Source organism: Podarcis bocagei, assembly GCF_964188305.1.
Source record: "Podarcis bocagei genome assembly, chromosome: 7".
NCBI lineage: Eukaryota > Metazoa > Chordata > Lepidosauria > Squamata > Lacertidae > Podarcis > Podarcis bocagei.
This window is the reverse complement of record NC_138132.1, coordinates 1,302,060-1,329,559: the sequence shown is the minus strand read 5'-3', so window position 1 is coordinate 1,329,559 and position 27,500 is coordinate 1,302,060. Positions and strand designations below refer to the sequence as shown.

At 48.0% G+C, this 27,500-nt stretch overlaps 2 protein-coding genes across 2 annotated transcripts in view; both read left to right on the top strand.

Moving 5' to 3' along the window:
- LOC308590354 (uncharacterized protein) overlaps window positions 1-23,520 on the top strand; it is a 64,548-nt gene extending 41,028 nt beyond the window's left edge. The window contains exons 2-6 of the mRNA XM_081200348.1: window positions 10,079-10,549; window positions 11,010-11,091; window positions 11,353-11,435; window positions 20,269-20,395; window positions 21,338-23,520. Of these exons, the coding sequence (XP_081056474.1) occupies window positions 10,136-10,549; window positions 11,010-11,091; window positions 11,353-11,435; window positions 20,269-20,395; window positions 21,338-22,641 (2,010 nt within the window). The 5' untranslated portion in view covers window positions 10,079-10,135 and the 3' untranslated portion in view covers window positions 22,642-23,520. The remainder of the gene's footprint in view (window positions 1-10,078; window positions 10,550-11,009; window positions 11,092-11,352; window positions 11,436-20,268; window positions 20,396-21,337) is intronic.
- Window positions 804-7,358, top strand: LOC308590382 (uncharacterized protein). Its single transcript, XM_081200397.1, has 6 exons — window positions 804-1,078; window positions 2,217-2,724; window positions 2,917-2,998; window positions 3,260-3,342; window positions 4,477-4,603; window positions 5,188-7,358. The coding sequence occupies exons 2-6, from the start codon at window positions 2,308-2,310 to the stop codon at window positions 6,288-6,290; spliced, it is 1,812 nt and encodes a 603-aa protein (XP_081056523.1). The 5' UTR covers window positions 804-1,078; window positions 2,217-2,307; the 3' UTR covers window positions 6,291-7,358.
- Window positions 23,521-27,500: the final 3,980 nt, after the last annotated feature.

Here is a 27,500-nt window from a genome sequence, read left to right as displayed (position 1 = left end):
AGAGCGCAAGAAACCGAGAGCAGAAAGAGGGGAAGAAGCGCGCTGCAAAATGTAGCAACAGCGGATACAATGCATCCTCCTGTTTCCTTGTTTCTTGCAAGACAGAAACAGAGGGCGATCCTGGGCTCCCCTCCCTCCCTCCCTCCCTCCCTAGCAGAAGGTCCTTTGCCCCCCAGCTTCGCCCCAGGAGGCAGCCCATACCCCAGGCAGTAATCCGGATCCTTTCCGAGGAGAAGCGCAGGAAGGCCTCGCGACTGGGAGGAAGTGTGAATCCCGTTCTTGCTCTTTGGGGAAGCAGCTCCTTCCAAGGCGGTGGGAGCTGGGATGAGGGGCGGGGGGGGGGCGACACTTTCTCCTTTCTGCAGGACAACCACTCCTCTTTTGTGACCATGGCGCAGCGTTTTGTTTTTTTTAAAAAAATATTTTTTTATTAACAGGCCAATCAAATCACATTAATTCCAAATCACATCAGTTCCAAATTACATAGCCAAATTTTTAAATGTTTGTTAGGGGTACCCATGCTTCAAGCTTCGAAGGGGATCCAAGAAGTCATGACACTTTGGTGATGGTGGGAGGGATGCATTGTGGGAAAATCTCTTTCACCCTTTCTGGGGGTTCTTTCTCTTTGCCACCTTTGAACCTTCCTTGCAAAAAACAAAGATCAGGTCTGCTGACCGCTATTTTCCTTCTTCAGCTTAGCTGGAGTCTCCTCCTTTTGCTGACTGGAGGTAGGTGGGGGGGGGGCGGGCAGTGTGAGGCCCCTTAAACCCGATTATTTTCTTTAACCCTGTTGCTCCTGCTTCCCTTTTCAAGGGAGGGAACAGCTCAGGAGCCAGCCCAGAGGGTTGTCAAAATAAGTCCCTCCTGGAGGCTGCGATGCCCGGGGCTCCTGCTTTGCAGAGGGAGGGGGGAGGAGCGCGGCTCGCCAAGGGTTAAAAGGAACTGAGCTGCATTCCTAGAGAGGACAGGAAATAAGGGGGGAGGACGAGGCCCCCTCCCGCCCCCCCATTTCCTCTCCTCCAGGGGGCGGTTTTCGTCTCCTTTGCAGGAGCTGCGTCGGTGGCACCTTTGGGATCTTGTAAGTCTCCTCTCTCTTCCCCATAGGGCGCAGGGGGGAGAAGGGGGCAAGTCCCAGGACTGCCGGGGCGGGGGCGGGGGGGGGGGTTAAAATTAAGTCTGCTGCAACTGGACAGTGCCAATCCTGGATGTGTTGCATTTGTGACCATTATGCTCGTTTGCCTTGGCTAGCAGTAAAGCTCGGCTGGATGAAATATATAATTGCCTCTGATCTATTTTTTGGGAATCCTGCAACGTGTTTGACTTTTTACTCTGCTAACTATGTGTGAGAGTTCTGCTCTGGATCAATATCCAGTAGAATTTAAATGACATAAATGGATATTCAATGAGGAGGGGCAGACCCATGGATTGGAGAAAAAGGTGGGATAAATACAGCACAAATCAAAAGAGGGAGCCCATCCATTAGGGGCCAGTTTCGGAGGCGTCTTCCAGGGCAGTTCCAGACAGAGGACCTTGCAACCACCCCATGGGATCCAGAGCAGGAAGCCCCATGGCCACATCCTCTCTGTGCCAAAGGGACGGTGGCTGGAGCTTCAAGTGGGCACTGCCAGTCCCCGAGGCCACCTGAGGGACCAGGTGGATGCCAAAGAACCTCCAAGCAAGTGGGGCTGGGGGGGGGGTTGAGCTATGTAACACCTTCACCATCATCATCATCCCCATCCCATTTTCACCCTCCGTTCCCAAGGCAGATTACAACATTAAAACACAATACTGAAAAGAACTTAAAGCCACTTACAATCACAGAATGAAGGGCAGTCCTACTTTTCTTGCTTTCGAGAGCTGTCCTTTGGTCAGGTCAGGATCTGGCCCTCAGAACAAAGGAAAAAGGGACCCCACCCCAGTAGTCTTTTTGAGAACAGGGGAGATTCCACGTTCTGGAAAAGGAGAGAGGCGCTGGAAAGAAATGTGCCCTGGCATTTGGGGGGGGGAGGGACCCCCACTCTTGCCTTGAGTCCAAACTACACTTGGTACAAATGACTCACTTGTCAATTCTGACCTTCATTCTTTCTGTTTTAAAAAAGAAACTCTGAGTCTGGGCTGTGATTCCTCCAAATACTTCTCCATGCTTGTCCAGAGAACCCTTTTCTCCTCCTTACTGTGTATCAATTTTATATCAGAAAAATGTATTTGCTTTTTAGGATTTGCCAAAACCTCTCATTAGGACAGGCAGAACTTGGCAGAAGACCTAGGGACTCCTTCCAATCTCCTGGAGGTGTCCAGAGAACAGAGATGGATGAGCAAGACTCAGCTGGCCCTGAAGCAGGAAGAGGCCTTGCAACCCACCATGGGAGCAGTGGGGGATTCTGGGAAAACTCTGTGAAGAAGATCCTGGGTGAGGAGGACACCCTCTGCTCAGAGGTGCAGAGCCAGCAGCTCAGGCAGTTCTGCTCCCAGGAGGCCAAAGGACCCCGAGACGTTTGCAGCCAACTGTACCACCTTTGCTATCAATGGCTGAAGCCAGAAAGGCACACGAAAGCTCAGATGTTGGACCTGGTGATCTTGGAGCAGTTCCTGGCTGTCCTTCCAGAGGAGATGGAAATCTGGGTGAGGGAATGCGGAGCGGAGACCAGTTCCCAGGCAGTGGCCCTGGCTGAAGGTTTCCTCCTGAGTCAGGCAGAGGAGAGGAAGCAGGCAGAGAGAAAGCAGGTGAGAGAGACTTTCTTCTGGATACTCCCAAGGGGCTCCAAAGAGGAGGGAGAGTATTCCCAAATCATTTCCTAATGGCCCATCCTTTTTTGGAAAGCATCCAATGAATGATATCAGACATCCCTAAAGTGTTTGTGTCCTAAGCCATTCCATTTCTAATCTACTTTTTTTGAATCCTTTCTGCTCTTTCAGGGGAAGGATCTGTTAGCAGAAATGGGTCCGGATTCCTCTGAGGCAGAGAAGACTCCCTTGGACTCCAGAGAGAGGCCTCTGGGTAAGGAGGAAGGAGTTCTTTCTCCATCTGCTCACAAGTTGTGGATTCTGAAGCTAATCTGTGAATTCTTCTCATCTTTGGGGGGAGGTCACAGGGAACCAAGAGCCCGGGGTGTGTGTATTTTTGCACAACTAGTATGTCAAATGGGTGCAAACGTCCACATTTACATGGCAACTCCTCCTTGTTTGAAGGCGCACCTGTAGTTTTCCTTCGGAGTGAAGCATGCGCTCTTGGCTTCCCACTTACCTTCTTCTCTCGCAGGAGACGGAACGAGGCCAGCAAGACCTGTTTGTCCATCTTTTCTTGGTGGCGGAGGGGAAGCTGCCCCTGTGGACCCAGAGCAGGTAGGAGGAAGGAGCCATGTGGGGAGAGAGGATGTCATGGACTGGTGGACACAGAGGAATGGTGGGAGGAACCACCAAGGAACGAAGGCTCGGGACCAGGGGAGGGGTGGGGGGACGATGATGAGAGGTTAGAGGGAGAAAAGGAGACTGGGATGAGAAGGTGTCGGTAGCTGAAGAAGGAACAAGTCTTAGTGAGCAGATGGAGTCTGTGGCAGAGAGCAATCCAGACACAGAGGCAGAAGCGGAGGCAGGGGAGTGAGATGTGGGAGACCAAGAGGCAGAGAGGAATCCAGCTGGTGAAGAAGATTAAGGGTCTCCTAGTCCTCTTGTGACAAGCTCTCCTCCCTGCTGGTACTCCACAACCCAGAGAGCAATGAATACAATAATCTTTATTGTCATTGTCCCATACAGAACAATGAAATTGAAAAAATCTACATCAGTCATTCAGAAACCAACAAGCCTGCTATCCCAGCCTGATTAACCCCCTAAAAACTCTGATACCCCATAATTAAGTACCATAGACTCCCACAGAGACTACCTTACATTGCGTTTAAAACCAAAATTGCATTTGGATAGAAACTGTTTCTCAGGCAGCTAGTCCTAGTCTTTATAACCCTGTACCTTCTTCCAGAAGGCAGAAGCTGAAAGAGATCATTTCTGGGGTGCGCACTATCTGGCGCTATCTCTGCATCTTTCTTGTGACACCTGGAAGCGTAGGTTTGATCCAAGGTGGGAAGAGTGCACCCAATTATTCTTTCCGCAGTCTTTACAACCCTAGACAGCATTGAAGCTGGAGGAGCAGCCTCAGATTGCCTGGGGGAGAGCCCTGGAGAGGGGGGACCCCATCAGTCGCACAATGGGGATTTCCCCCTCTCATCCCCCTGTCGTTGCCCCCCTGCACACTTTGAAGTTGTCTATAGGGCTTCAGGAGGGTCCTCCCCACCCGGCAAGAACAGCACAGAGGGACAGAAGAAAGGGGATCCTTCCATGTGGCAAACGGGAATGTTTCCATAATGAAATGTTAAGAAAAAGAATCCCATTAAAACGTAATATCAATTAAGAGGCAGAAGACAACAGATGAAAGTGTAACTCTTGACCTTGATATTGTCTAAGAGGACAACCTTTTTCTTTTAGGGTCCAGTGTGCTTTGAAGATGTAGCTGTCCATTTCACTGATGAGGAGTGGCTGTTGCTGGATCCTGACCAGAGAGCTCTGCATCAGAAGGTCATGGAGGAGAATCGTGGGATCTTGGACTCTCTCGGTAAGGCTTCCTCTTGGATCATCCTATCTCTATGTGACGAACCTCTGATATTTCGATGGGGCTCAACAGCCCCGCCCACAGCACCTGGGATGTTAACACTCCCACAGCAAACCTTGGAGGGATGGCTATTGATTGTTTTCCCTGTGTATTTTCTTCCTCCAGTTCTGCCTTTTCAAAGCATGAAACTCAGCCAGATGGCTGGCATTATAAATAATAAAACCATCATCATCATCATCATCTTGCCCCCCCCCCATATTTTTTCCAGAGTCCTCTAAACTGCCGAGACCTTCTTAAATATAGGCTTCAAAGTGATTCAGGAAGTTGAAGTGGCTTCTGTCAGATGTTTTGTCCTTGGCTGACTAAAGAGACGAGTGACATTGGAGATGGCACAGATCCCATGATTGGGCCAAACAAAATCCGTCCCAGAAAATAAGCAGGCTTTTTGAATCTCAGGCAGTGAACCCTGGAGGAAGACCTCACATCTAACTCCCTTCAGTTCTTTCCCTGTCACAAGCATTAATTAGCACTTCTCCATAATTTGGGGCTCCATTGCTTCCTGAGGCTCTAATCTGTTTGTCACTTAGTTGCAGGTGATGAAGAATTGGAGAAGGAGAATGAGGGAGACCACGACAAAAGTCGAACAGTGGGGATGTCATATCCATATTCAGAGTGCGGAGAGATCTTCAGTCAGAACTCCCATTCCACTTCAAATCAAAGAAATCCCCTTGAGAATAAACGCCATCAGTGCTTGGAATGTGGAAAAAGCTTCATTCACAGAGGCCTTCTCAGTGTCCATCACAGAATTCACACAGGGGAAAAGCCATATCAGTGCTCAGAATGTGGAAAAAGATTCACTCAGAGTGCCCATCTCACAACCCATCAGAGAATTCATACAGGTGAGAAACGCTATCAGTGCTTAGAATGTGGAAAGAGATTAATTGACAGACGCCAGCTCACTGTCCATCACAGAATTCATACAGGGGAGAAACCCTATCAGTGCTTGGAATGTGGAAAGAGATTCATTGACAGACGCCAGCTCACGGTCCATTACAGAATTCATACAGGGGAGAAACCCTATCAGTGCTTGGAATGTGGAAAGAAATTCACTCAGAGAGCTAATCTCACAACCCATCACAGAATTCATACAGGGGAGAGACGTTATCAGTGCTCAGAATGTGGAAAGGGCTTCATTGACAGACGCCAGCTCACTGTCCATCACAGAATTCATACAGGGGAGAAACCCTATCAGTGCGTGGAATGTGGAAAGAGCTTCACTGATAGACGCACGCTCACTGACCATCAGAGAATTCATTCGGGGGAGAAGCCATATCAGTGCTTGGAATGTGGAAAGAAATTCACCCGGCGCACCCAACTCACAACCCATCACAGAATTCATCAGGGGATAAACCCTATCAGTGCTCAGAATGTGGAAAGAGCTTCATTGACAGAAGCCAGCTCACTGTCCATCAAAGAATTCATGCAGGAGACAAACCCTATCATTGCTTGGAATGTGGAAAGAGATTCATTGCAAAGGCCAAACTCACAATCCATCAGAGAATTCACAGTGGGGGGAAATGATTTCAGTGCTTGGAATGTGGAAGGAGCTTCAGTCACAGGGCCCGTCTCGCTTCCCATCAATGAACTCACATTGGGGGCAATCTATAGTAGTGGCTGTATACAGATTTAATTTTAGGAGACTTTAGTTCATATGAGGAGAGGATTGCAGCCGGGTTCTTTGCCACATCTGGTGCCCCATAGTAATTCCTACTACGTACCCAGAACTGTGACTTGCAAGTCCTTGGCCAAGGTGTTTAATACCTTCTTCACAGTGTCCTTTCTCTTGGCAGCTCAAGATGAGCAGGTGACAGCAAAGGTTGCAAGGTTTTTAGCTGGGGCAATTAGAATAAGATCCACCGTTTGACTATTTACTCAATACCCTTAGAAGTATTTGATATAACTGACTTTTTATTTTTATTTTTTGTATATCATATTGTTGTTTTATTGCTATGGTCGGTGGCTGATGCAAATCAAGATTTATTCATTCCTTCAATAGCTTCTTCATGTCATGCCTGGACAGAGGGATAACAGTGATTGGGCGACACTGATGAGGTTGCTGTCCATGCTGATCTTTCCTAGGAAGGACTTGGTGTAAAAAATGTGATAGTTCATTGAATATAAGATATTAATTTTGATTTTGTACGAAGTGTCCTAGTATGAATTGCATTTAGCCTTTTTGATAAAATGCATTAGGCTTGATTTTTGTATGCCTGCATTTTGTAAAGCTGTGATGTGTATGCTTCCTACAGCTTCCATTCTTATCAGACCCTAGAAGGGCAGATGATGTTTTGGGAAAGAGGTATGCATTGAGCTAGCATCCATGTGAGATCTGGCATCTCTCCTCAAAGGCCTTTGACATGTTTTGGTACCAGGGAAGTAAGATAGGGGATAGAAATGTCAAGAGTCCCATGGAAGTCCTGGTTGCCATGGGCATGGTGTCAAAGTGAGACATTTGAGACCCAAATGACCTGGGCACTCTGGGACACCTCAAGGTAATATCCACATTAAGCCACGCATCCCATGATCTGAGACCTTTCTTGATGCAAGTGGAAGAGTGTTGTAGCATTTTATGACTCTTTGTGTGCTGTGTATATAAACTTTCTTCTAATGTGCCTCCTGGCAGCCTTTTCGAACTATCCGTTCTGCTGAAGAACTGGTTAGGAAGGCTGTTCTATTTGAATAAACTGGGTCCCTGCAAGATGTTGAGATTGCTCTCATTCTCTTGGTTCTGAGCTTGTTTCAGGTGTTCCCTTGCCTAGGTAATGGACAGGTGATATGGAAACAAATTCTGATCACACGAGCAATTCACAGACTTTTTATTTTTCTTTCCTCTGTGAGAAGCCTAAGTCAAGGATTCCCTTTCTGCTGTCCTCCTTTGATCATTCACAATGGGCCAAGAGGAAAGAATTGTCTCCACGAGGAAGCAGAGTTCTTGGTCCATCGTGCGCCAAAGGGTGTTGGGAGCAAGAGCAGGACAAGTTTGCTTACTTCAGGGCAAGCTCTTCTTCTTCATTTACGAAGTTGAGCAGTTAAGCAAACACTCTACTCCTTGCACAAGTGTGTACATACAGACACACAGAGAGAAGCATATTTAAAGCAACAATTGATGTGAAGGGTTGAAATTGCTGTAAAAATATGTTGGTGGTTCGGGAGACCTTACCAGGCTCCTCAATAGTCAGAAGCAAAGCGAAGGCACTTATACAATGGTCCTTTATTCTGTTGCAACCAGGTATACAAGCAGCAAGAGCAGGAAGAGGAAGCCCTATGCAAGGCAAGTCTGGGTTTCTTACACCCCTTGGATTGTGGGGGGTCCTAAATGCCATCATTTTGCAAGATTAGGGAAGTTGCAATGGTGTGGGGTGCAAGAAGGTGGAAGGGTTGCAAGTGAATTCATTTCCCCAACCCACAGAGACCCCGTGGAAAATTATCTTTAGTGACATGACCATCAATTTCTTAGAATAACAATAGGGCTGGAGATGGGATGAGAACTTCTCTAATCCAAGTTCGAGCTCTTTCTTTGCGGGAGGAAGCGGATCTGTCCCTTCTAGCGCCTTCAAAGACAGAAGAAAGGAGAGAAAGGAAGAGCTAAGGGCAGGAAGGGGTTTAGAAAGGGAATAGCATCTTGCTGCATTTCTTCAATAAAATGTTGCATCCCAGGTACAAAGTTCCCATTCTCATTTCCGTCGCTGATTGTAAATTGGGAGAAGCAAGGTTACATAGTGACATCTACAGGATACCAGAGAAATAAAGTTTCTACACAGGGATACAAAAGGTTATACACAAATTTATCTAGAGGTTCTACGTGTCACAAGAAGAGTTACTTTGTTTTGGAAAGTAGCAAACACTAAAAGCAAAAGGCTTCATTAGGAAGGAAAAAATAAGAGAGCAAGGCTGAATGAAATGGGGGCGGAGCCTCCCTCGACCTCCGAGTAAAGGTCGCATTGCCTTATTTCTCGCTTGAGGGTCCCAATCCTTTCAAGGTGCCGTTTACACCAAAGTCAAGCCAGGCTGGTGTCGGGAGAGCTTCTGGCAGAGCCCCTCCCGCTCTGGGTCTTTTGTGCTCCTCCTGCTTCTGTTTCCAGGGGAAGGGAGAGCTCAGAAGCCGGTCCAGGGGGTCCCCCAAAGAAGACCCTCTAGGGTACTTTCCCAGAGGATGGGGTGCCGCGGGGGAGCGCGCGAAGCTCGGCCCCGATCCAGGCTCCCCAGCGCAGGACCGTCTTGCCGGGCACGCGCGCCTCCTGCTTGGCGAACCAAGCGCCCTCCGTCCACCTGGGCGGGCGCGCGCCCGAGGCTGCTGCTGCGAGGCATCCCCTGGCCGGGCTCCCTCCTGCTCCGAGGCAGGCGCGCTCTGCGTGTGCTCAGAGGCGCGCGCCTGGTGCAGGGCAGAGGGAGTCCCCAGCCCTGCCGCTGGGGCTCCGCTTTTCGAGAAGCCAGCCGGGAGGGTGCCCCCAAAAAAGACCCCCCTGGATGTATGCAATGCATGTGATTCCAGAGAGAGAGAGAGAGAGAGAGAGAGAGAGAGAGAGAATGTGAGCTTGGTTTGCTCCACCTTGCAAGAGTTAAAAGGAACTGAGCTGCATTCCTAGAGAGGACAGGAAATAAGGGGGGAGGACGAGCAAAAGCCCCTCCCACCTCCCAAGGTTCCTCCTTGCAAGGGGGTGACTTTTATTTCCTCCGCAAGAGCTGTCTAGGTAGCCCCTTCTGGCATCTGGTGAGTTTCCTCTCTTTCCTGCCCTAGGGTGCATTGGGGAGAAGTGGGGCGGGGGTGTCCCAGGGCTGCAGGGGACGGATCCGTGGGGATTCTGCTCAGCTCCTGCAAGGGGATCCCCAAGCCAGGGCTAAGAGGTTCTGCCCCCTTCTCTCTGCAAAGCCAGGGAGGCTGCAAGTAACAGGAGGTCTGCAACTCTTCTCTTGCTCCTTTGGGGAGGGGTCACTGAGTCAGGAAGAAAAGGGCCTGCAAAGGAACCCTGATGGGATTGAGGAATCAGCCACGTTCCTTAGCCCAGGTGGCAGCCAGATGGAAACATCTGGAGGCAGAAATAAAAACTTGGCCTCTGTGCTAAAGAAAGTGCTTCCATTTTGCAGTGCGCAGTTAGACCCATGGAACTCCCTGCCACAGGAGGAAGAGATGGCTTGAGAAGAGGATGAGGCCTATTCAGGGAGGAGCAGAGGGCTAGCGATGGCTCCAGGCCCCCCAGTGGGAGGCAGCCATGCTTCTGAAGGGGGAGAGAGTTGCCCTCAGAACAAAGACAGAAGTCTGTCTTCAGAATATGGGAATATAGTGCTTGAACTCCGAGTCTGGGCTGTGATTCAGACTCATCCATGCTGGCCCAGGGAACATTTCTCTTCTGACTGTGTATCAATCTGGTAGTAGAAGAATGCATTTGCTTTACAGGATTCTCTGGGACCTCTCAGTAGGACAGGCAGAACTTGGCAGAAGACCTAGGGACTCCTTCCGATCTCCTGGGAACAGAGATGGATGAGCAAGACTCAGCTGGCCCTGAAGCAGGAAGAGGCCTTGCAACTCACCATGAGAGCAGTGGGGGATTCTGGGAAAACTCTGTGAAGAAGGAACTATGTGAGGAGGACACCCTTTGCTCAGAGGTGCAGAGCCAGCAGCTCAGGCAGTTCTGCTCCCAGGAGGCCAAAGGACCCCGAGAGGTTTGCAGCCAACTCTACCACCTTTGCCATCAATGGCTGAAGCCAGAAAGGCACACGAAAGCTGAGATGCTGGACCTGGTGATCTTGGAGCAGTTCCTGGCTGTCCTTCCAGAGGAGATGGAGATCTGGGTGAGGGAATGCGGAGCGGAGACCAGTTCCCAGGCGGTGGCCCTGGCCGAAGGTTTCCTCCTGAGTCAGGCAGAGGAGAGGAAGCAGGCAGAGCAGCAGGTGAGAGAGACTTTCCTCTGGATACTCCCAAGGGCATGTGTTAGCAAACTAAGGCCCGGGGGCCAGATCTGGCCCAATCACCTTTCCAATCCGGCCCATGGATGGTCCAGGAATCAGAGTGTTTTTATATGAGTAGAATGTGTCCTTTTATTTAAAATGCATCTCTGGGTTATTTGTGGGGCATAGGAATTCGTTCATTTCCCCCCAAAAAATATAGTCTAGCCCCCCCCCACAAGTTTGGAGGGACAGTGGACCAGCCCCCTGCTGAAAGGGTTTGCTGATCCCTGCCCAAGGGGCTCAAAAAATGAGGGAGAGTATCCCCCAATTCTCTACTAATTTGCCCATCCTTTTTTGGAAAGCATCTAAGGAATGATATTGGACAGCCCTAAATTGTTTGCGTCAGCTGCTCCTTTTCTAATCCTTTTCCCCACTCTCTCTTGAATCCTTGTTACTCTTTCAGGGGAAGGATCTGTTAGCAGAAATGGGTCCGGATTCCTCTGAGGCAGAGAAGACTCCCTTGGACTCCAGAGAGAGGCCTCTGGGTAAGGAGGAAGGTTTTTTTTCTTTGTTTGGTCACATTTTGTGGATTCTGAAGCTAATCTGTGATTTCTTCTCATCTTTGGGGGGAGGTCACAGGGGACCAAGAGCCCGGGGTGTGTGTATTTTTGCACAACTAGTATGTGAAATGGGTACAAACGTCCACATTTAGGTGGCAACTCCTACTTGTTTGAAGGCGCAGCTGTAGTTTTCCTTCGGAGTGAAGCATGCGCTCTTGGCTTCCCACTTACTTTCTTCTCTCGCAGGAGACGCAACGATGCCAGCAAGACCTGCTTGTTCATCTTTTCTTGGTGGCGGAGGGGAAGCTGCCCCTGTGGACCCAGAGCAGGTAGGAGGAAGGAGCCATGTGGGGAGAGAGGATGTCATGGACTGGTGGACACAGAGGAATGGTGGGAGGAACCGCCAAGGAACGAAGGCTCAGGGCCAGGGAAGGGGTTTGGGGATAATGATGAGAAAAGGAAGGAGACTGGGAGGAGAAGGTGTCAGAAGCTGGAGAGGGAAGAGGGCCTAGTGACCCGGGGGAGTCTGTGGCAGAGAGCAGCCCAGACCCAGAGGCAGAAGCGGAAGCAGGGGATGGGAGGAGAGAGGCAGAGAGGGCTCTGGTTGTTGTAGAGGCATGGGAGACTCCCTACCCTCCTGTGACAAGCTCTCCTCCCTGCTTGTCTCCCACAACTCGGAGAGCCAAGAAGCAGGAGGAGCAGTCTCAGATTGCAAGGGAAGAGCCCAGGAGAGGAGGGGAGTTTGGCAGTTGGGGGAAGGCAGGGACCTTCAGCCCCTGAAAGACCTTCATGGAGGCAAGACCTACAAGAAGTGTTCCTGGGCTCATTAGGCTTCTTCTAATGAAGAGTGAACTTCACCTACAGTGGGTAAGGCAGCGGGTTGGGGCAGCCAGAGTTGCTCGGGGTGCAAACGATGAAACACCATTCAGTGAGATTTATGTGCTGAGAACAAGGAAGTGCCACCTCACCTTCTGAAGGTCACTAATTTTATTTATTAACTATTGAGGTTCTATTTCTAGATTGAAGGCTAAAATAGACTGTCAGAAGGCACGGGTGGTTGCTCACGAGTAACCAGGCAGGACTCATAGAATAGAATCATAGAATCATAGAATCATAGAGTTGGAAGAGACCACAAGGGCCATCGAGTCCAACCCCCTGCCAAGCAGGAAACACCATCAGAGCACTCCTGACATATGGTTGTCAAGCCTCTGCTTAAAGACCTCCAAAGAAGGAGACTCCACCACACTCCTTGGCAGCAAATTCCACTGTCGAACAGCTCTTACTGTCAGGAAGTTCTTCCTAATGTTTAGGTGGAATCTTCTTTCTTGTAGTTTGGATCCATTGCTCCGTGTCCGCTTCTCTGGAGCAGCAGAAAACAACCTTTCTCCCTCCTCTATGTGACATCCTTTTATATATTTGAACATGGCTATCATATCACCCCTTAACCTCCTCTTCTCCAGGCTAAACATGCCCAGCTCCCTTAGCCGTTCCTCATAAGGCATCGTTTCCAGGCCTTGGACCATTTTGGTTGCCCTCCTCTGGACACATTCCAGTTTGTCAGTCTCCTTCTTGAACTGTGGTGCCCAGAACTGGACACAGTACTCCAGGTGAGGTCTGACCAGAGCAGAATACAGTGGCACTATTACTTCCCTTGATCTAGATGCTATACTCCTATTGATGCAGCCCAGAATTGCATTGGCTCTTTTAGATGCCGCGTCACACTGTTAGGACTCCGACCTGTCTTTTACAGGTTTTATTTAGGTGCAAAACTATTTACAGTGCGGAACTTCAAAGTTCATGTCTGCCTCAATCGCTGGCAGAATCTGGGAGTGCTTGTTTCCTGGACCTTCCCCAGCATAAAAGCCTCGTTGCGTCCAGCCTTTTCCTTCCCTCTTTGCACTTTAGACTTCTGCGCAGGTGACAGAAGGGGCATGCTTGACCAGGAGCGGTGCTGAGGCTCCCAGCAGCATCCTCTGGTCCTTTCACCTCTTCCCCAGTGCAGGTGGGGCTTTCCTCGTCACCTGAAGAGGAACTGCTTCGCAAGATTTTCGGAGGCTCCCTGTAACACAACTGCCCCTCTGTTTCCTGCCCCTGTTCCGATGGCAGTTCCCTGACATAGACTTCTGGCCAGGATTCACGTCCTCATTCACACAATGGGGCTTTCCCCCCTCTCCTCACATGCCCCCTGTCACCTTGAAGTTTGCTGGGGGGCACCTGGAGGTCTCTCTCTCCCCCCACCCCCCAGAACCAAAAACAGGGAGAGGAGAGAAGGGATCCTTCCATGTGGCAAACAGGAAAACCATGATCTGGAGAAGACCAGGTTCTTTATGTTCATCATTAAAATAAACAATAAAAGGATTCCATTAATAATAAATTTAATAATAATAATTTTTATTTATATCCCGCCCTCCCCAGCCGAAGCCAGGCTCAGGGCGGCTAACAACAATAAAATAGTGCAACACTCTAAAAACATTTCATTATAAAAATTAATTAAAATCAAATTGATGGCAAACGTTAAGCAAAATTCTGTGCAGATTGCCAAAGGAGGGGGTCAGGCTGCGCCCTGACCAAAGGCCTGGTGGAACAGCTCTGTCTTGCAGGCCCTGTGGAAAGATGTCAAATCCCGCAAGGCCCTAGTCTCTTGTGACAGAGCGTTCCACCAGATTGGAGCCGCAGCCGAGAAGGCCCTGGCTCTAATTGAGGCCAGCCTAACCTCTCTGAGGCCTGGGACCTTCAGGATGTTTTTGCGTGAAGACTGTAAGTTCCTCTGTGGGACATACCAGGAGAGGCGGTCCCGTAGGTACGAGGGTCCCAGGCCATATAGGGCTTTAAAGGTTAAAACCAGCACCTTAAACCTGATCCTGTACTCCACTGGGAGCCAGTGCAGCTGGTATAGTACCGGGTGAATGTGATCTCGCAGCGAAGACCCCATAAGGAGTCTCGCCGCGGCATTCTGCACCCGCTGGAGTTTCTGGGTCAATCTCAAGGGCAGCCCCACGTAGAGTGAGTTACAATAATCCAGTCTGGAGGTGACCGTCGCGTGGATCACAGTGGGTAGGTCAGGGCGAGAGAGATAAGGAGCCAACTGCTTAGCTTGGCGGAGATGAAAAAATGCCGCCTTTGTTATAGCTGTAATCTGCGCCTCCATGGAAAGGGAGGTGTTCGAAGATTACACCCAAACTCTTAACGGACGGTGCTGGCACTAATTGCACCCCCGCAAGAGATGGGAGTTGCCCCCTCAATCCCATATCGTCCCGTCCCAGCCAGAGGACTTCTGTCTTTGAAGGATTCAACTTCAACCGGCTCCCACGAAACCATCCAGCCACAGCTTCCAAACATCTGGTCAGTGTGTCTGGGGCCGAGTCAGGATGGCCATCCATCAACAGATAGAGTTGGGTGTCATCAGCATACTGATGGCAGCCCAGCCCAAAACTCTGGACAAGCTGGGCAAGGGGGCGCATAAAGATGTTAAAAAGCATCAGGGAGAGAATCGCACCCTGAGGCACTCCACACACTAAGGAGTGGCGCGATGACAATTCCCCCCCAAGCACCACCCTCTGTCCCCGACCAGAGAGAAACGAGTTCAGCCATTGAAGGACTGTGCCCTGGATCCCCCACATCGGCAGGGCGGTGGTCCAGGAATTTGTGATCGACCATGTTGAAGGCTGCTGGCAGGTCTAGAAGAATCAGCAGCCCCGACCTGCCTCAATCCAGCTGCCTGCGGAGATCATCTGTTAGGGCGACCAGAGCTGTCTCGGTCCCATGACCAGCGCGGAAGCTGGAATGGAATGGATCCAGAGCCAATGTTTCATCCAGAAACCTGCCAAGCTGTTCAGCAACCGCTCTCTCAATCACCTAACCCAGGAATGGAAGATAGAATCATAGAATCATAGAGTTGGAAGAGACCACAAGGGCCATCGAGTCCAACCCCCTGCCAAGCAGGAAACACCAGAGCACTCCTGACATATGGTTGTCAAGCCTCTGCTTAAAGAACTCCAAAGAAGGAGACTCCACCACACTCCTTGGCAGCAAATTCCACTGTCGAACAGCTCTTACTGTCAGGAAGTTCTTCCTAATGTTTAGGTGGAATCTTCTTTCTTGTAGTTTGGATCCATTGCTCCGTGTCCGCTTCTCTGGAGCAGCAGAAAACAACCTTTCTCCCTCCTCTATGTGACATCCTTTTATATATTGGAACATGGCTATCATATCACCCCTTAACCTCCTCTTCTCCAGGCTAAACATGCCCAGCTCCCTTAGCCGTTCCTCATAAGGCATCGTTTCCAGGCCTTTGACCATTTTGGTTGCCCTCCTCTGGACACGTTCCAGTTTGTCAGTGTCCTTCTTGAATTGTGGTGCCCAGAACTGGACACAGTACTCCAGGTGAGGTCTGACCAGAGCAGAATACAGTGGCACTATTACCTCCCTTGATCTAGATGCTATACTCCTATTGATGCAGCCCAGAATTGCATTGGGTTTTTTAGCTGCCGCGTCACACTGTTGGCTCATGTCAAGTTTATGGTCAACCAAGACTCCTAGATCCTTTTCACATGTACTGCTCTCAAGCCAGGTGTCCCCCATCTTGTATTTGTGCCTCTCATTTTTTTTGCCCAAGTGCAATACTTTACATTTCTCCCTGTTAAAGTTCATCTTGTTTGTTTTGGCCCAGTTCTCTAATCTGTCAAGGTCATTTTGAAGTGTGATCCTGTCCTCTGGGGTGTTAGCCACCCCTCCCAGTTTGGTGTCATCTGCAAATTTGATCAGGATGCCCTTGAGTCCATCATCCAAGTCGTTGATAAAGATGTTGAATAAGACCGGGCCCAAGACAGAACCCTGTGGCACCCCACTAGTCACTCTTCTCCAGGATGAAGAGGAACCATTGATGAGAACCCTTTGCGTTCGGTCAGTCAGCCAGTTACAAATCCACTGAGTGGTAGCATAGTCAAGACCGCATTTTACCAGCTTCTTTACAAGAATATCATGGGGCACCTTGTCAAATGCCTTGCTGAAATCAAGGAAGGCTACATCCACTGCGTTTCCTTCATCTACCAGGCTTGTAATTCTGTCAAAAAACGAGATCAGGTTAGTCTGACATGACTTATTTTTCAGAAATCCATGCTGACTATTGGTGATCACAGCATTCCTTTCTAGGTGCTCACAGACTGTTTGCTTAATGATCTGCTCCAGAATCTTCCCTGCTATTGATGTCAGACTGACTGGGCGGTAATTATTTGGGTCCTCTCTTTTCCCCTTTTTGAAAATAGAGACAACATTTGCCCTCCTCCAGTCTGCCGGGACTTCGCCTGTTCTCCAGGATTTCTCGAAGATGACTGCCAGTGGTTCTGAGATCACATCTGCCAGTTCTTTTAATACTCTTGGATGCAGTTCATCTGGCCCTGGAGACTTGAATACATCTAAACTAGCCAAGTATTCTTGTACTATCTCCTTAGTTATTCTGGGCTGTGTTTCCTTTGCTGAATCATTTGCTCCAAATTCTTCAGGTCAGGCATTGTTTTCTTTATCGGAGAAGACTGAGGCAAAGAAGGCATTGAGGAGTTCAGCCCTTTCTGTGTCCCCTGTTTGCATTTCACCATCTTCTCCTCTGAGTGACCCCACTGTTTCTTTGTTCTTCCTTTTGCTACGAACATACCCATAAAAGCCTTTTTTGTTGCTTTTAACCTCTCTAGCAAGCCTGAGTTCATTCTGTGCTTTAGCTTTTCTGACTTTGTGTCTACATGTGCTGGCTATTTGTTTGAATTCCTCTTTGGTGGTTTCCCCCCTTTTCCATTTTTTTGTACACATCCTTTTTTAATCTTAACTCAGTTAAAAGTTCTTTAGATAGCCACCCTGGCTTCTTTAGGCACCTTCCATGTTTCCGTCTCATTGGTATTGCCTGAAGTTGTGCTTTTACTATCTCCCTCTTAACAAACTCCCAGCCATCATGAACTCCCTTTCCTTTTAGTATTCCTGTCCATGGGATCTCACCCAGCACTTCCCTAAGTTTTATGAAGTCGGCTTTCTTAAAGTCAAGAAATTGAGTCCTAGTATGCTTGGCTGCTCCTTTCCGCTGTATAGTAAACTTCAGAAGAGCATGATCACTCGCGCCTAATGATCCTTCCACTTCTACCCCACTAACCAGGTCATCAACATTGGTTAGGACCAGATCTAAAATGGCTGTTCCTCTTGTTGCTTCTCCCACTTTCTGGACAATGAAGTTGTCTGCAAGGCCAGTGAGGAATCTGTTTGACCTTATGCTCTTGGCTGAGTTTGACATCCAACAAATATCCGGGTAATTGAAGTCCCCCATTACTACTATCTCCCTTCCTTTTGCATGCTTGGCCATCTGTTCCAGGAAGGCATCATCTATGTCCTCCGTTTGGCTTGGGGATCTATAGTAAACTCCCACAATGAGGTCTCTGTTATTCTTCTCTCCCTTAATTTTGACCCAAATGCTCTCACTTTGGCTTTGAGGTTCTAAATCTTGGATCTCTTCACAGGTATACACATCCGTGACATATAACGCCACTCCTCCTCCTTTCTTGTCTGGTCTGTTTCTCTGAAATAGATTGTATCCCCCCATTATTACATTCCAATCATGGGACTTATCCCACCAGGTTTCAGTGATGCCTATTATGTCATATTTAGTTTGCTGTACCAAGAGCTCAAGCTCATCTTGTTTATTTCCCATGCTTCGCGCATTAGTGTACAGACATTGAAGTCCATTAATCATTCCCCCGTGTCTCTTATTTAAGGATTTTTTCCTCCCACCACTAGGTCTGCGTGCTGTTTGCTCCATTTGGTCTATGACATTTGGATGATCATCTTCATCAATTGATAGACTCCTACCTTCAGGAGCACTGTCTCCCTCCCCCACATTAGTCAGTTTAAAGCCCTCCTGGTGAGGTTTCTGAGATTTTTGGCAAAAACATTTCTCCCAACCGTTGTGAGGTGCAGCCCATCGCTTGCCAGAAGTCCATCTTCAAGAAACTGCAGTCCGTGATCTAAGAATCCAAACTGTTCCTGTTTACACCATTTGCGAAGCCAGCTGTTCACTTCCACTATTTCCCCCTCTCTCCCTGGGCCACGTCGTACAACTGGGAGGACAGATGAGATGACAATTTGTGCATTTAGTTGCTTCAATTTCCTGCCGAGAGCCTCGTAGTCTCTTTTGATCTTCTGGAGGCTATTGCTTGCAGTGTCATTGGTTCCCACATGAACCAAGAGGAAGGGGTATTTGTCAGTGGGTTTTATGATTCCTTGCAGTCGTTCAGTTACATCTTGGATCTTAGCCCCGGGGAGACAGCACACTTCCCGAGACATCTTGTCAGGCCCACAGATCACTGCTTCTGTTCCCCTCAGTAGGGAATCCCCTATCACCACTACACGCCTCCTCTTAGGTTTGGTCGGGGTTCTTCCATGAGCTGTCCGTTCCAAGGTCGCCTGCACATTCCCTGAGGACTGACTTTGCTGCTCATCTTCATATACCTGATCGACTGAAATGAGGGAGAGATCTTCAAATGGAGTCTGCTCTTCGTCTTCCATGCTAGGGGAGAGGACCTCAAAGCGATTGTGTATTTCTAAACAGTCAGAGCGAACCCTGGGCCTCCTACTTCTTTGAGTCACGTTTCTCCATATATCTGGCTCCTGTGTTGGTGAACTAGCCTCCTTCTCAGGGGAGTCCCCTGTCTCCTCCTTGGTGGAGACGGTGTGCTCTGTTGCTTCCAAGAAGAGCTCCAGCTCTCTAATTCTTTGCAGCGTAGCTACACTGTCAGGGGTTTAGGAGCAGAGGCAAGGGCAAGGGAGGAAACAGAGAGCGAAGGGGAGGAGGCAGAAGAAAAGATGAGTGATGACGACGACCCGAGATCTCCGAGTCTTTCCAGTGAATCAGAGGATTCACAGAAAAGAGCACCAGTGGCCAGGGCAAGGGGGGAGTCTAGGGGGGCACCCCAGGAAGATAGAGCCAGAGGGGACTCAGAGGAGAGCAGTTGGAAATCGGGACCAGCGTCACCGCCAGGGAGCAGGGAAGAGGAAGGGAGCCAGGGGGCAAGCGCTGGCAGCTCACCACAGGAGGGAGGGCATGAGTCAGGAGTGGCCACACCTCCATCGGGGAGCGAAGAAACGGTTAAGCGGAAAGTGGAAGGTTGGGCGCGCGCGCCAAGTTCAAATGCAGAGGAAGGCGGCGCAGTAAGCAGCCCGGAAAGGGAGCCAGGTCCTAAAGCCCGGCGCAAGGAGGCAGGAGGGTCCGGGTCAGCGTCAGAAGAATCCCGGAAGGAAGAAACCCCGGGGGGCAGAGGGACCCAGAGGAGAACAGTCAGGCGGAAAAGGTGGAGCAGGGCTAGGATATTAAGTTGGTGCACAAGGGGCGGAGACTCAGACGGAGCTTCGCCGATCTAGCTACTAGACGTAGAGTTGCACGCAGCAGCTTGAGAATGGAAACTGTAACTCAATAAAGACTTTTACTTAATGATCGCTGGCTAGCGTGATCCTCTGTGAGCTAGGATCTTCGAGCAGCTCTGACATACACGTTCCTCCAGTTGCTGGACTTTGTCTTTTAAGAGGGCAATCAACATGCAATTGCTGCAGGTAAAACTGCCTGCAACCTTTGGCAAGATGGCAAACATTGCGCAGGAACCGCAGGCGACAGCAGCTGTTCCCTCCCCCTCCATCTTGAGAATGTGTCGTTGGGGGTGGCTACAGCGGTCCTCCATCATAAAAAGTGTGCAGACAGGACAAATAACTCCCCCCACAAAAAACCTAGGTCTCCCCCAACAAACGTTTCAGACTAGCTCCCCTAAATCTAAAAGATGGATCAAACTGTGCGCGCCGCTAGGCGCGCGCCGCTGCCCTGCTAGCTCTGATAAGCTCCTCCCACAGCTAATCACCTTCCTCAACAGAAACCCTGCCCCCTCTGACCTTTGCACAGGGAAAACAGCTAATCAGCCACAAAGAGACACACACACACAAGAAAACCTTTTTTGCTCCTTCTTCAACTGCTGCCCTGCTAGGTCATATTAAGACATTAAAATATGCACCCATAATCAAAATGTGCAGCAAAACAAACCCATTAAAACAGAACAGCAATTAAGAGGCAGAAAACAACAGAGTAAAGTGTAACAGATCACCTTTATTAGGTCTAAGAGGACAGCCTTTTTCTTTTTCTGTTAGGGTCCAGTGTGCTTTGAAGATGTAGCTGTCTATATCACAGATGAGGAGTGGGCGTTGCTGGATCCTGACCAGAGAGCTCTGCATCAGGAGGTCATGGAAGAGATTCATGGGATCTTGGACTCTCTCGGTAAGGCTCCCTATTGGATAATCTTATCTGCTTTGTAATTCAATCTCTCTAGGTGACAAACCTATGATATTTTGATGGGGCTCAACAGCGCCACCCACAGCACCTGAGATGTTAACACTCTCACAGCAAACCTTGGATGGATGGCTAATGATGGTTTCCCCTGTGAATATTCTTCCTTCTATTCTGCCTTTGTGAAACATGGACAGGGCCTCTGAACTGCCCAGGTCTTCTTAAATGTAGGATTCAGATTGGTTTGGGAAGTAGAAGTGGGTTCTGTCAGGGTTTTTGTTTCTGTTCTTGCTTCTTTCTGTCTTTGGTTGACCAAAGGTAGGATTGGCATTGGAGTTGGCAAAGTTTCCGTGATTGGGCCTAATAAAATCCATCCCAGAAAGCAGCCAGGCTTTTTGAATCTCAGGCAGTGAACCTGTAGGAAGACCTCCCATCTTCTCAGTCATGGCAGCTAAAAGTAAAGGGAAATGACTCCTGGACTGTTAAGTCCAGTCAAAGGCGACTATGGGGTGCGGCGCTCATCTCACTTTCAGGCCGAGGGAACTGGCGTTTGTCCATAGACAGCTTTCCGGGTCATGTGGCCAGCAGGACTAAACCACTTCTGGTGCAACAGAACACCATGATGGAAGCTGTGGACCTCCCCCCCCCAATTCAGATGTCAAGGACACAAATATTAGAAGACTGAAGGCAGCCCTGTATCAGGAAGTTTTCTATTCTTGATGTTTTACTATGCTTTTATATATGCTCTAAGCTGCCCAGAGTGACTGGGGAAAGCCAGCCAGATGGGTGGGGTGTAAATAATAATGTTACTATTACTATTACTATTATTATATAATTCCCTTCAGTTCTTTCTTTGTCAGAAGCATTAATTGGCATTACTCCATTAGTCGGGGCTGCATTTATTCCTGAGGCTCTAATCTGTTTGTCTCTCAGTTGCAGGTGGTGAGGAATTGGAAATGAAGAGTGAGGGAGACCACTACGAAATCCACACAGTGGAGGAGCCATATCCATATTTAGAGTGCGGAGAGAGCTTCAGTCAGAGCTCCCATTCCACTTTCCATCAAATTAATCCCATCTGGAATAATACCTATCAGTGCTTAGAATGTGGAAAGAGCTTCAGTCGAAAGGACAGTTTCACTTACCATCAAAGAAATCATACAGGGGAAAAACCATATCAGTGCTTGGAATGTGGAAAGAGCTTCAGTCGAAAGGACCTTTTCACTAGACATCAGAGAATTCATACAGGGGAGACACCATATCATTGCTTGGAATGTGGAAAGAGCTTCAGTCAAAAAGGCCAGCTCACTGTCCATCAAAGAATTCATACAGGGGAGAAACCCTACCAGTGCTTGGAATGTGGAAAGAAATTTACTCAGAGCACCCATCTCACTGTCCATCAGAGAATTCATACAGGGGAGAAACCCTATCAGTGCTTGGAATGTGGAAAGAGCTTCATTGAAAGACGCCAGCTGAATGACCATCAGAGAATTCATTCGGGGGAGAAACCATATCAATGCTTGGAATGTGGAAAGAGATTCATTGAAAGACCCCAGCTCACTGACCATCAGAGAATTCATACAGGGGAGAAACCCCATCTGTGCTTGGAATGTGGAAAGAGCTTCATTAGCAAAAGCAAGTTTACTGTCCATCAGAGAATTCATACAGGGGAAAAACCATATCAATGCTTAGAATGTGGAAAGAGCTTTGCTCAACGACATCATCTCATGGGCCATCAAAGAATTCATACAGGAGAGAAACCCTATCAATGCCAAGAGTGTGACAAGAGCTTCAGTCGGAAGGACAGTTTCACTTTCCATCTGCAAATTCATACAGGGGAGAAACCATATCAGTGTTTGGAATGTGGAAAGAGCTTCAGTCGCAGCAGCCAACTCAATCCCCATCACAGAATTCATAGTGGGGAGAAACCCTATCAGTGCTCAGAATGTGGAAAGAGCTTCAGAACCAAAAGCCAGGTCACCGTCCATCAAAGAATTCACAGAGGGGAGGAATCCTTTGAGTGCCAAGAGTGTGGCAAGAACTTCAGAAGAAAGGACATTTTCACTTCCCATCTGCAAATTCATAGAGGGGAGATACCTTATCAGTGGACAGAGCTTCAATCTGAGTGCATGTCTCACTTTCCATCATATAATTCATACAGGGGAGATACCATATCAGTGCTTGGAATGTGGAAAGAACTTCAGAACCAAAATCCAGCTCACTGTCCATCAAACAATTAATACAAGGGGAGAAACCATATCAGTGGAAAGAGCTTCAATCAGAGTACATCTCCTGCTTTCCATCAAAGAATTCATTCAGGAGAAAAGCCCTATCAGTGCTTCGAATGTGGAAATAACTTCACTCAGAGGGTCCATCTCACTTCCCATTGGATAATTCATACAGGGGAGAAACCGTATCAGTGCTTGGAATATGGAAAGAGATTCACTGAGAAGGCCAAACTCAAGATCCATCAAAAATTCACAGCTGGGGAAAATGATTTCAGTGCTTGGAATGTGGAAAGAGCTTCAGTCACAGGGCCTGTCTTGCTTCCCATCAAAGAATTCACATTGGAGGCAAACTGTAGTAGTGGCTGTATACAGATTTAATTTTAGGAGACTTTAAATAATATGAGGGTGAGGTTTGCAGCCAGGTTCTTTGCCACATCTGGTGCCCAATAGGAATTCTTACTACGTACCCAGAGCTGTGACTTGCAAGTCCTTGGCCAAGGTGTTTAATACCTTCTTCACAGTGTCCTTTCTCTTAGCAGATCAAGATGAGCAGGTGACAGCAAAGGTTGCAAAGTTTTTAGCTGGGGCAACTAAATAAGATCCACCGTTTGACTATTGACTCAAAACCCTGAAATGTATTTTATATAACTGACTTTTTATTTTTATTCTTTGTATATCGAATTGTTATTTTGTTGCTATGGCTGGTGGCTGATGCAAATTAGGATTTATTCATTCCTTTAATAGCTTCTTCACATCATGCCTGGGGAGAGGGATAAGAGTGATTGGGCGACACTGGTGCACTTGCTGTCCATGCTGAGCTTTCATAGGAAGGACTTTGTGTAAAAATTATGATAGCTGATTGAAGATTAAATATTATAGATTTTGATTTTGTTCGAAGTGTCCAAGTATTAATTGCATTTAACATTTTAGATAGAATGTATTAGGCGTGATTTTTGTATGCCTCATGCCACCCTCCTGCTCTGTGTAAAGCTGTGATGTGTATATTGCCGACAGCTTCCATCCTTATCTGACCCCAGAAGGGCAGCTGATGTTTTGTGAAAGATTGAGTTGAGCTAGAATCAATATGAGACTTCGCGTCTCTCCTCTGAGGTCTTTCACATGCTTTGGGAAAAGAGAACTTAAATAGGGGATCAGAATGTCAAGAGCCCCACTGAGGTCCTGGTTGTAAAGAGAATGGTGCAACATTTTGTTGTTGTTGTTGTTTTGTCGTGCCCGACTCTTCATGACCCCATAGACCAGAGCATGCCAGGCACTCCTGTCTTCCACTGCCTCCCACAGTTTGGTCAAACTCATGCTGGTAGCTTCGAGAACACTGTCCAACCATCTCGTCCTCTGTCGTCCCCTTCTCCTTGCGCCCTCCATCTTTCCCAACATCAGGGTCTTTTCCAGGGAGTCTTCTCTTCTCATGAGGTGGCCAAAGTCTTGGAGCCTCAGCTTCAGGATCTGTCCTTCCAGTGAGCACTCAGGGCTGATTTCCTTCAGAATGGAGAGGTTGGATCTTCTTGCAGTCCATGGGACTCTCAAGAGTCTCCTCCAGCACTATAATTCAAAAGCATCCATTCTTCGGCGATCAGCCTTCTTTATGGTCCAGCTTTCACTTCCATACATCACTACTGGGAAAACCATAGCTTGAACTATACAAACCTTTGTTGGCAAGGTGATGTCTCTGCTTTTTAAGATGCTGTCTAGGTTTGTCATTGCTTTTCTCCCAAGAAGCAGGCGTCTTTTAATTTCGTGGCTGCTGTCACCATCTGCAGTGATCATGGAGTCCAAGAAAGTAAAATCTCTCACTGCCTCCATTTCTTCCCCTTCTATTTGCCAGGAGGTGATGGGACCAGTGGCCATGATCTTCGTTTTTTTGATGTTGAGCTTCAGACCATATTTTGTGCTCTCCTCCTTCACCCTCATTAAAAGGTTCTCCAATTCCTCCTCACTTTCTGCCATCGAGGTTGTGTCATCTTCATATCTGAGGTTGTTGATATTTCTTCCGGCAATCTTACTTCCGGCTTGGGATTCATCCAGCCCAGCCTTTCTCATGATGAATTCTGCATATAAGTTAAATAAGCAGGGAGACAATATAGAGCCTTGTCGTACTCCTTTCCCAATTTTGAACCAATCAGTTGTTCCATATCCAGTTCTAACTGTAGCTTCTTGTCCCACATAGAGATTTCTCAGGAGACAGATGAGGTGATCAGGCACTCCCATTTCTTTAAGAACTTGCCATAGTTTGCTGTGGTCGACACAGTCTAAGGCTTTTGCATAGTCAATGAAGCAGAAGTAGATGCCTTTCTGGAACTCTCTAGCTTTCTCCGTAATCCAGCGCATGTTTGCAATTTGGTCTCTGGTTCCTCTGCCTCTTCTAAATCCAGCTTGCACTTCTGGGAGTTCTCGGTCCACATACTGCTTAAGCCTGCCTTGTAGAATTTTAAGCATAACCTTCCTAGCGTGTGAAATGAGTGCAATTGTGCGGTAGTTGGAGCATTCTTTGGCACTGCCTTTCTTTGGGATTGGGATGTAGACTGATCTTCTCCAATCCTCTGGCCACTGCTGAGTTTTCCAAACTTGCTGGCATATTGAGTGTAGCACCTTAACAGCATCATCTTTTAAAATTTTAAATAGTTCAGCTGGAATACCATCACTTCCACTGGCCTTGTTATTAGCAGTGCTTTCTAAGGCCCATTTGACTTCATTCTCCAGGATGTCTGGCTCAAGGTCAGCAACCACACTACCTGGGGTGTACGAGCCATCCATATCTTTCTAGTAGAATTCCTCTGTGTATTCTTGCCACCTCTTCTTGATGTCTTCTGCTTCTGTTAGGTCCTTTCCACTTTTGTCTTTTATTCTGGAAATCTTTGTACGAAATGTTCCTTTCATATCTCCAATTTTATTGAACAGATCTCTGGTTCTTCCCATTCTGTTGTTTTCCTCTATTTCTTTGCATTGCTCGTTTAAGAAGGCCTTCTTGTCTCTCCTTGCTATTCTTTGGAAATCTGCATTCAATTTCCTGTATCTTTCACTACCTCCCTCGCATTTTGCTTGCCTTCTCTCCACCGCTATTTGTAAGGCCTTGTTGGACAGCCACTTTGCTTTCATAGAATCATAGAATCATAGAATCATAGAGTTGGAAGAGACCACAAGGGCCATCGAGTCCAACCCCCTGCCAAGCAGGAAACACCATCAGAGCACTCCTGACATATGGTTGTCAAGCCTCTGCTTAAAGACCTCCAAAGAAGGAGACTCCACCACACTCCTTGGCAGCAAATTCCACTGTCGAACAGCTCTTACTGTCAGGAAGTTCTTCCTAATGTTTAGGTGGAATCTTCTTTCTTGTAGTTTGGATCCATTGCTCCGTGTCCGCTTCTCTGGAGCAGCAGAAAACAACCTTTCTCCCTCCTCTATGTGACATCCTTTTATATATTTGAACATGGCTATCATATCACCCCTTAACCTCCTCTTCTCCAGGCTAAACATGCCCAGCTCCCTTAGCCGTTCCTCATAAGGCATCGTTTCCAGGCCTTTGACCATTTTGGTTGCCCTCCTCTGGACACGTTCCAGTTTGTCAGTGTCCTTCTTGAATTGTGGTGCCCAGAACTGGACACAGTACTCCAGGTGTGGTCTGACCAGAGCAGAATACAGTGGCACTATTACTTCCCTTGATCTAGATGCTATACTCCTATTGATGCAGCCCAGAATTGCATTGGCTTTTTTAGCTGCCGCGTCACACTGTTGGCTCATGTCAAGTTTGTGGTCAACCAAGACTCCTAGATCCTTTTCACATGTACTGTTCTCAAGCCAGGTGTCCCCCATCTTGTATTTGTGCCTCTCATTTTTTTTGCCCAAGTGCAATACTTTACATTTCTCCCTGTTAAAATTCATCTTGTTTGTTTTGGCCCAGTTCTCTAATCTGTCAAGGTCGTTTTGAAGTGTGATCCTGTCCTCTGGGGTGTTAGCCACCCCTCCCAGTTTGGTGTCATCTGCAAATTTGATCAGGATGCCCTTGAGTCCATCATCCAAGTCATTGATAAAGATGTTAAATAAGACCGGGCCCAAGACAGAACCCTGTGGCACCCCACTAGTCACTCTTCTCCAGGATGAAGAGGAACCATTGATGAGCACCCTTTGGGTTCGGTCAGTCAGCCAGTTACAAATCCACTGAGTGGTAGCAGAGTCAAGACCGCATTTTACCAGCTTCTTTACAAGAATATCATGGGGCACCTTGTCAAATACCTTGCTGAAATCAAGGTAGGCTATATCCACTGAGTTCCCTTCATCTACCAGGCTTGTAATTCTGTCAAAAAATGAGATCAGGTTAGTCTGACATGACTTATTTTTCAGAAATCCATGCTGACTATTGGTGATCACAGCATTCCTTTCTAGGTGCTCACAGACTGTTTGCTTAATGATCTGCTCCAGAATCTTCCCTGCTATTGATGTCAGACTGACTGGGCGGTAATTATTTGGGTCCTCTCTTTTCCCCTTTTTGAAAATAGGGACAACATTTGCCCTCCTCCAGTCTGCCGGGACTTCGCCTGTTCTCCAGGATTTCTCGAAGATGACTGCCAGTGGTTCTGAGATCACATCTGCCAGTTCTTTTAATACTCTTGGATGCAGTTCATCTGGCCCTGGAGACTTGAATACATCTAAACTAGCCAAATATTCTTGTACTGTCTCCTTAGTTATTCTGGGCTGTGTTTCCTTTGCTGAATCATTTGCTCCAAATTCTTCAGGTCGGGCATTGTTTTCTTTATCGGAGAAGACTGAGGCAAAGAAGGCATTGAGGAGTTCAGCCCTTTCTGTGTCCCCTGTTTGCATTTCACCATCTTCTCCTCTGAGTGACCCCACTGTTTCTT

Bases quoted from the DNA above. Each gene is read 5' to 3' on its own strand.
- LOC308590382 (XM_081200397.1), top strand. From the start codon at position 2,308: ATGGATGAGCAAGACTCAGCTGGCCCTGAAGCAGGAAGAGGCCTTGCA. The intron at 2,725-2,916 runs GTGAGAGAGACT...CTGCTCTTTCAG, and splicing joins AGCAGGCAGAGAGAAAGCAG to GGGAAGGATCTGTTAGCAGA. The intron at 2,999-3,259 runs GTAAGGAGGAAG...CTTCTCTCGCAG, and splicing joins CTCCAGAGAGAGGCCTCTGG to GAGACGGAACGAGGCCAGCA.